This window comes from Embiotoca jacksoni, unplaced genomic scaffold, assembly GCF_022577435.1.
Source record: "Embiotoca jacksoni isolate LCO1_2020_lvr unplaced genomic scaffold, fEmbJac1.0.p SCAF_51, whole genome shotgun sequence".
Classification (NCBI taxonomy): domain Eukaryota; kingdom Metazoa; phylum Chordata; class Actinopteri; family Embiotocidae; genus Embiotoca; species Embiotoca jacksoni.
This window is the reverse complement of record NW_027185405.1, coordinates 1,562,109-1,571,153: the sequence shown is the minus strand read 5'-3', so window position 1 is coordinate 1,571,153 and position 9,045 is coordinate 1,562,109. Positions and strand designations below refer to the sequence as shown.

The 9,045-nt window shown below is 44.2% G+C and overlaps 1 protein-coding gene across 4 annotated transcripts in view; it reads left to right on the top strand.

Annotated features, from left to right (window-relative positions):
- dysf (dysferlin, limb girdle muscular dystrophy 2B (autosomal recessive)) overlaps nt 1-8,574 on the top strand; it is a 63,235-nt gene extending 54,661 nt beyond the window's left edge. For all 4 annotated transcript variants that reach the window (XM_069172103.1, XM_069172100.1, XM_069172099.1 and 1 more), the window contains 6 exons: nt 1-96; nt 3,281-3,380; nt 4,692-4,864; nt 5,067-5,176; nt 5,308-5,455; nt 5,739-8,574. The exon at nt 1-96 is cut by the window's left edge and continues 46 nt beyond it. In XM_069172103.1, the coding sequence (XP_069028204.1) occupies nt 1-96; nt 3,281-3,380; nt 4,692-4,864; nt 5,067-5,176; nt 5,308-5,455; nt 5,739-5,795 (684 nt within the window). In that variant the 3' untranslated portion in view covers nt 5,796-8,574. The remainder of the gene's footprint in view (nt 97-3,280; nt 3,381-4,691; nt 4,865-5,066; nt 5,177-5,307; nt 5,456-5,738) is intronic.
- Nucleotides 8,575-9,045: the final 471 nt, after the last annotated feature.

The window sequence follows — 9,045 nt, the reverse complement described above, 5'->3', positions numbered from 1 at the left end:
TACCGCTCGCTGGACGGAGAGGGCAACTTCAACTTCAGATTCATGTTCCCCTTCCACTACCTGCCGGCCGAGCAGCTGTGTGTCGTCGACAGGAAGGTAACAGGAAGCGGGTCGGCGGTCCCGGAGACGACAAGGAAACAGGCAGACAGCGATTAATGCAAATAGAAAGAACAGAATCCCAGTCAGACTGTGAAGGTCCGTCAGGAGGCGGAGTCTCCTCCGTCCGCTCACGATAACAAATATTGAGGCGACGTCTTCACATTAAAGAGCAGCGAGTTAGAAGCTGACTGCACACAAACAGAAAAAACACAGAAAAAACAGATGTTTTACACTCTCCCCCTCTAAACTGCATGAAAACCGATGATACGTCCTCAAAAACTGTGTCTTCAAAATTATCTTTCAAAACTGGTATCGAAGAAAATATTCCTAGGAACGTTATTGAGCTTCTTTTTTTTTTTTTTTATGAAACTGTCGATCAGCCTGATTAATCACTTAGATTAAAAACAGAAATTAATTGAAATCAGGTTTTTCAGTTTTAAAATACTTTTCAGTTTTATTTTGTCGCAACGTATAAATGTTATAAAACTTATGAGACGGAGCTTTTTGGATTGAGTGAGTCAGGGCAAGGCAACTTTATTTGTCCGGCACATTTCAACAACAAGGCAATTCAAAGTGCTTCACACAAAAACATCAAGAACATCAACACATCAGACCAAAGAAGAAAACATTTAAAAACAATTAAAACAACAACAAGCTAAAAAGGAATAAAATAGGATAAAAGTTGCGGTGCAAGAAATTTTATTTGGTTCAGTGAACGATGGCAGAAAAGAGAAAAGAGAAAAGAGATAACTTATTACTTTCACACAACAAGTGTAAGATAAATTATTTCTCATTGAAAAGTAATAAAATCCAATGAACATGCCACAGACACACATTGGATTCATCATGTGATGCAGCTTTGGCTTCAACTTAATTTAGTATGGACTCCGATAGAAATCATTTGATTTGAGAGGAAGACGGGTCGAGGAAATGAGGCAGAAGGAGTTTCTCTACTGAACTCTGACAACGAAAAGGAAGCTGATGGATGCTGTTAGATATTACAGAGAGCAGCTACACACACACACACACACACGCGCACACACACACACGCACACACACACACACACACGGAGGCGGAGGGTGTAGCATGTTTACTCCCCGTGTTTGTGTGTGTTGTCATGAAGCGTGAGAGCATGATGTGGATTTAGATTTAGAGAGTCGCTGTGAAGTCATCGCACCGCCTGCACAGAGGAGTCATTTAAACACAGCTGAATTGTTTTACACATATTCGCAAAAAATTACATATATTGTTACACAAAAAATAAGACCAGGTGTAACACAATCTGCAGTGTAACGAGCATTTAGAGAAAAAAAAAAAAATCCCCCCAGGAAGTTATATAGGACACCTAACTCCGCCTCTTCCTGCTAACTCATGCTGGCCTGACAGAAGCTACAGGTAGAAGTGATGTAGTTTCGTAGTGGAAATGTCCCCTGAGCATTGAGCCAATAGGAAGAGAGTCCTGAGATCTGAGGGACGTAGTTTGACCCTTCCTCAAAAAGCAGCACAGCTTGGCATATTGGTGGAAAAGTCAGTCAGACTTGAAAGTGTCGGGCAGAAGATGAACAGATCCGTCTGTAGAGATACTCGTTCCCATGGAGACGCTGTCGGGTCCCGTAATGAACTCGGGCAGTAATGATTTCGTAGAACTCGACCCGCCTCGGTTTGTTAGCGAGCTCCACAAAAGTCAGGAAAAGTGAATTATTTGTGACGGTGTGAGGTTGCTAAGTGCAGCTTTGAGTTTGTGGAAAATCTCACTGAGTTTATTTAGGAACGGTTGACGTGTTGACATTTGCTGCAAATCACAGGGGAGCCATTTTAATTCAGGTGTGAAAAGCCAGATTTATTTATTTTTTAAATTTTTTTTTTGATTATCAACGTAACAACAGCCAAAGAGTGTCACACGCAGATAAAAAAAAAAAGGACAACTGAGGGAATGGAAAGCGACGTGTGCACCAGCTGCAGAGTGGAGCCCATTAGCACGAAGGTGAGACGGGATGGGATTCTGTCTGGCGCTCCGCTGTGAATTCACCCGAGGTGATAATAGGTACGACGCACGCACACGGGAGTCGTACAGATGTGCGTGTTCGGCTAGCGAGTGCGTAGCTGCAGCGTGGAAGTGGCGACGCCGTGAGAGATGTGTCGATGGAGTGCAGCTCCGAGCCGAGAGGAGCGTCTCCACGCTGGCGGATCATCGCTCGGCGGGTCGACAGGTTTTTAGGGAAAGAAGAGAAGAATTTAATGACGGCAGCTGCAGCTGGAGAGAAAAGACAAAGACAGTTTTAGAAATTTAGATTTTGGGTTTTTGTCTGAATGATGCGTTGATACAGTTTGATGTCCGTCCTGTTCCATTGAACATGATATCTCAGGAACGCCTTCAACCAATTTCTTATAATTTGGCACAAATATTCACTTGGTCCCAAGGATGAACTGATTCGATTTTGGTGGTCAAAGGTCACTCAGTCCTCAAGTTCCTCCCAATCTCATGAACACGACATCTCATCAATGTCTCGAAGGGAATGTCTTCAAATTCAGCACAAATGTGCTTTTGAGCACAACATCTCTAGAACGCCTTGAGGAACTGTGTTCAAATTTGGCACAAACATTCACTTGGACTCAAAGATGAACTGATTGAATTTTGGTGGTCGAAGGTGAAAGTGACTTCCTGTCTGTCCCATTCTGGTGAAGGTGGTGCCATAACTGAGGAACAGACTGTCACCATGTTTCACACGTGGTCAGATCCTGAATTGGTGACGCTAATCTTGGATGTCCACCTTCAAACTCTGCTGATTGTTTAGATCTTCTCTGCTGTCAGATCGAATCGTCTACATCAGCATCGTCTGCTGTCATGGCAACAACTCTGTGTTCAGAGAAAATTCATTTACTGCACGTATCACTGGACAAACGCACGCAAACTCCCACTTTATTAAAGGGGGTAACTCTAGTTTCATGAAGGTTTGTGCAGTCACAGCATGTTACTGCGATCAAGGGTTTGCGATGTGGTGGAGGTTATCCTGGAAAAAAGATAAGCTCCAGAAGGGAGGTTCTGAGGATAGAGGGTGTTGTATTTCTGAGGGGTAGTTTTATTTGACGTTTAATGTGAAACTATGTCCTCTACAGATGTTGTGAGGCATTGATATATATTGTATAATGTCAAACTGTCCTCCCTCTGTGTGTCTGCAGGAACATTTCTGGAGTGTGGATAAAGCCGAGACTAAACTGGCTCCTAAGCTGACCATCCAGATCTGGGACAACGACAAGTTCTCCTTTGACGACTACCTCGGTAAAAACCCGCCGCTCTGACTGTTCAGTTGCTGCTGTGTGTCTTTTTTCTTCTGACCTTCAGTACATTTTCATCCTCTTCATTTTTAAGACTTTTTAACAAAGCAGGGAAAAACTGCAAATAATAAGATTTTTAAAAGTCTAGTCAGCGATGAAGCTGGTTTTCCACCCTGGATAAGATCGGTACACGTGCATTCACAAAATCAGACATCTTTAAAAATATTAGAAAAATGAAAGCATCATTTTGGCCCCTTTTTGGCATCACTTTCATTGGATCTTAGCGATCATAAGTGTTTTTGATTTCCCAGCCAAACTGCAGTAAAATCAAAGTTAATATAAACAACATTATTCCCATCTTTGATTTACATTTACTCCAAAGCGTATGTTTCTGTGGTCGAAATCCATTTGAGTTTTGGACATTTACGCAGATCTTCCGTCATTTTTGGCCGAGGTTTGGGAGGTAAATCTATCCGGGGAACCACATGTGCGACGTACGAACAGCTACTGTGATAACATTTATCTTTAGAATTAACACCCTTCCATTTCCACTGCGTCGGCACATTTCGCCGAGAGGAGGGGCTCCTTTTTATTTTTTCTTCCCTGAGACTCAAGCTGTCAAAATTCTGCCTCTCCTTCACCCCTGACGCTGAGGCGGCGGCCCAGTCCCCTGAAATAACTCTACCACCCCACCCCATAAACCTCCCCCGCCCCCACCCCCTCGCCTCAGCTCAGCTCCAGAGAAAGGGAGGATGCCGGTCTGCAGACTGAGCGCCCCTCCAGGAGGAAGATGAGGAATCCAGACCCTGACCCGTTCCCGTCCGTCACCGAGCTCCCGCCCGACTCGGCTCCCCTCGTAGGGTCTTGCGGGTGTGTGGCCACCTCAAAGCATTTCTTTCATGCCTGTCTGTCTGCAGCTCGTCCGCTCGGACCGCTGGCTGTTAATCTTCCTGCACGGTGCGAGGGTCGGGCGCGAGCCATTTTCCGACGGTCACGCTGTCAAACTGTAGCTAACTCTGGAAAAACACTTCCCTCAGCCGGCAGTCCCTCCGCACTTAACGTCAACGGCGATCAAACCTTTACTAACTGCCCCTCACCACAGGCTTTAGAAATAAATAGATAAATGGACGGCTGCCTTTTACACATCGTAGCCTCGTTTCCCAAAAGAATTTCCAGCTTCACAAAGTTACTTTAGCTGAAGAGACGTTTCCCGAAAACATCGTCTATGAAGACACTTTTGCGGGTTTAAAGCAAAAAAGTCCCGACTTCCCCGTGGTGCCCCCCGGGTATGAACACACTCTGAATGTTTCTGTAGGCCACCTGGTGATGGACATGAACCACATGCTGCGTCCGGCCAAGTCTCCGGAGAAATGTGACCTGAAGCTGCTGGAGCAGCCGGCCGACAGACTGGTGTCTCTGTTCGAACAGAAGACCGTCAAGGGATGGTGGCCGTGCACCTGTGAGATGAACGGAGAGAAGATCATCGCCGTGAGAACACACACACACACACACACACACACACACACACACACACACACACACACACACACACACACACACACACACACCACACTGATATGCAACAGTGACAATGACTAAATCGTGTAAAAACCAGGCTGAATTCATGTCGCATTAAAGGAAAGAGCAACTTCTGCCTCGGTGATAGACGAGGACACGGTGTGTGTTTCAGGGGAAGGTGGAGATGTCTCTGGAGATCGTGACGGAGCAGGAGCACGAGGAGAGACCGGCCGGCCACGGCAGAGACGAACCCAACATGAACCCTCACCTGGAGGAGCCCCAGTGAGTCTCACACACACACACACACACACACACACACACACACACACACACACACACACACACACACACACACACACACACACACACAGAGCTCCTCACCCTCCTCCTCCTCCTCCTCTTCCTCCTCCCAGGCGTCCGGATACCTCCTTCCTGTGGTTCTCCTCTCCTTTTAAGACCCTCAAGTTCGTCCTGTGGAGGCGATTCAAGTGGTTCATCGTCCTCTTCCTCATCCTCTTCTTCATCCTCCTCTTCCTCGGCGTCTTCCTCTACGCCTTCCCGGTGAGTTCGAGTGTGTGTTAAGTTAATTAAAAATTCTAGTTTATCACAACTTTGTTTTTTACCTTCAAACTTTGGGCTACAGTTTCCTTTTATTGTGACATTTCCTGTCTCATTAGAAAAATGTTTGTAAAGAGAGAAAAGGTTCCTAAACTTTACACAAATTATTCAAATACAGTCAAAAAAAAACAAAAAAAAAGAGGGATAGAGTACCAAGCAGGGGGAAGAGATGGACTAAAGACGGAGAATAACCTCCTGCTTCCTTCCTGTGGTTTTTGTTTTGCAGAACTACGCTGCCATGAAGATGGTGGGACCTTTCGGACCTGCCAAGGAAGCACAGTGACGACGACGGACACAGGAAGTCCAAAACAAAAGGACCTGATGAAGAACATCGTCCAGTTTCTGAAAGTGAAACGAGGCTGAACTTTAACATTTTTCTCTTTAAAATCTTCCTGAACTCGTTTGTACAGATAGAGCTGATTATTAATAGCCGTGTGTGTGTGTGTGTGTGTGTGTGTGTGTGTGTGTGTGTGTGTGTGTGTGTGAGAGTGTGAGAGAGTGTGTGAGAGTGTGTGAGAGTGTGTCCATTTGTGCCTTTTGCTGTTTCATCCATCACAAACTGGAACCCCGCCGGATCGAGCTCATTTCCACGGTAACCGTCAGATCTCAGCATGCGCCGTCATCGCTCCGTCACCTCTTTCATGTCGAAAAAGAAAAAAAAGCTCCAGCGTCCAAAACATCGTAAACAGAATCTGAGATGTTTTGATGTTCCTGCGTCTTGATCTTTTTTTCTGTTTTTTCCTTTCGCCTGCTGTTTCAGCATCGCGAGGCGAAGTCAGTTCAGGCGGCGAGCGACCGAGCCGACTCTGAAGTGTCCAACTTTGTAAAGTCGAGAGATTTCCGTCTGAAGTTTCAGTCGAGATTCTCTTTGATTTGATTTGACGTCATGTGATGCCTTCGAGTGCAGTACGACGTTTTTTTTAAAGTTCTGTTGTCAAATGATCGAGCTGAACGTCTGTGTTGTCACTCACATGATGCCTTCAGGGGCTGTGGGATTTCTCAGTAGTTCAAAAACACTGTATTTGCTTTCTTCTTCTTCTTCTTCTTCTTCTCTTTTTTCTTCTTTTCACTCTTCTTCCTCCTTTTCCTCCCCCCGTCATCTTCCTCATTATGTCCTCCTCTCCTTCCTTCTCCTCAGTGAATATTTCCTCCTTCATCTCATTTCGCTTCTCCTTCTCTTCCTCCTCCTTATAACCTCCTTAACTTCATCACCCCCTCTCTTCCTCCTCTTCATCCACCTCCTCCTGCTTCTTATTCTCCTCTTCCTTGCCTTCTTTTTCCTCCTTTTTTGTCCTCCTCCTCCTTTACTTCCTCATCACCTCCTTCTACTCATGCTGCCTTTCCTCCTCCTCATCCTTCTTGTTCTCCTACATTTCCTTCTCCTGCCCCCCCCCTCCTCCCCCTGCAGCCCTCTCCAGGTTCAGCGGGTTAATTCGGGGATTTGCTCTTGTTGATCTCAGCTTTAGTTTTATTAGTACAAAGTATGTTTTAGAGAGATGATGTAGGCAGATAAAGAGCACGCACACACACAGCGTCTTTGTGTGTGTGTGTGTGTGTGTGTGTGTGTGTGTGTGTGTGTGTGTGTGTAACAGCTCCTACTGATGCAGTGAGCAGAGGAAACATGAATGGATGACGAACATGTAGAAGAAGAGTGAAATATTCAGACCCCGTCTCTTCTTCTTCTTCTTCTTCTTTTTTTCTTTTTCTACAGATCCAAGTATGTTTTTTTTCTCCGTACTTTGTTTTGGTCTCTATCAGAGTGGAAAAGTTGAGTTTGGTTGGTTTTGGATTTACAGCAGTCGATGAGAAGCCAGCGAGGCCTCGAAAACAGAAGTTACACGTTGACTCTGGAGCAACTCGTAGTTTCAGGAACACGTCGTCCTGCCAGGTCGGAGCGGGTTCAAGTCCTGCTGCGCTAATATTTGTCCTATTTACCTTCAGTGGGGTTTAAAATCAGTTAAAAAAAAACACAGAAAAATAAAAAAATCAGTCTCAACTTTTAGTCCACAATTGAATTTGTCTGCGTGAATTTTGAGAAGACTTGAAACGCTTCAGAGAATAAAAAGAAACTCGCTCACTACGGTGCGTTTGATTTATTCAGAAGGAGACACGTCAAAAGACACCAAGTGTTGTTCAGGATTATTTATCAGGGAATATTTACTCGTGGACTTCCTATGTTGACATTTACACAATCTTCGGCTCCACTTTTATTTATTAACTTTCTAACACATTTGAAAACCTGCTTCAGGTTTCTAGTCTGTGAGAAAGTTTCAGCTCGTTGACACAATTTTACAAACCTTTAATGAATCATTAATAAAGGAAACATCTCAGAAATGTGATTCCTTCATTTATTTGTTATCTCATGCAGATTTAGGACTTTTTTTTTTCATTTGCTTAGATCTGAATTGTGAAAATTTGAATTGTGTTAATTGTATTCAGGTTAATATGTGAGAGTATAAAGAGGAAAATGTGCAGACGATGAGAGACAACATAAAAACCCTCCATTGTTTTGTACCTGAATGTACCACATACCTGTACAGAGGAGGAGATGCTTCTTTTATTTTGATGTATGCCTTAACAGATGTTTTCTTTTTGTTGAGTCTTGAACTCTTTAAATACCTGAGAGAGCTTTAAACATCTTGTTTGACGTGAACAATCCTTGAAACGGAGAAACTTTTAAGAAGACAATCCTGCTGCCGTTTACCGCCTCAAACGCTGACTCAACACTGTTTTAGCCCGACGTTATTCCCTGTCAGTGAATGCGACGTGCCTTTTCGCCTTTAGCTTTGCTGCTTCGACGTACAGGAACGCTTTGTGGTGATCAATGCAATATAAACACTGGACGTTCGCTTCAGTTTGAAACTCTCCTCTGTTGTTTGCTGGAATAAACCGACGCCATGAAACTGCACTGAACAACAAAAAAATCCCTCTGCTGTTATTGGGAATAAAAAAATGTATGTTTTTGTGGGAGACACAGACTGAATGTACTCTTATCATGACTTCATATCTACAGAGAGCACCGCATTATGTCAGTATAACCAATAAAACAGCATTTCTGATCAGTGTGGAGTTGGTTTGTGAAGAATCAATTGAAATCAAACGAAACCATTTACACCAAAAGTCACTCCGATGTAAAGACACTCTCTGTAAAGACAATCTGCTAAGAAATCATCAAAACATGCTCACAGAACTTCCTTGAGAATCATCACGTTTTTAAATTGACTTATATACCAAACTAATCCGCTGATATTGATCTCTACATTAGTGGTTACATTTCAAACAGGAACTGCTAATAGTTAATTCTGCACACTTTTAATGGCGCTAGTTGTGACCAAGTCACCCGTTGGTGTGTGAACGTTATGAATCCTCCAGTTCAGATTCCTTCTTTGCTGGTTTGGAGCGGTTTGGAGCAGGAAGTGACCATATTTGGATGAGCTGGGGGAGGAGCCAGCTGGTGGATCTGACACTGGAGGCTTTTTGGAGCCGACCTCTGGTGGCACTCGCTGGTATTGCAGTTTAAGGCACTTCATTTT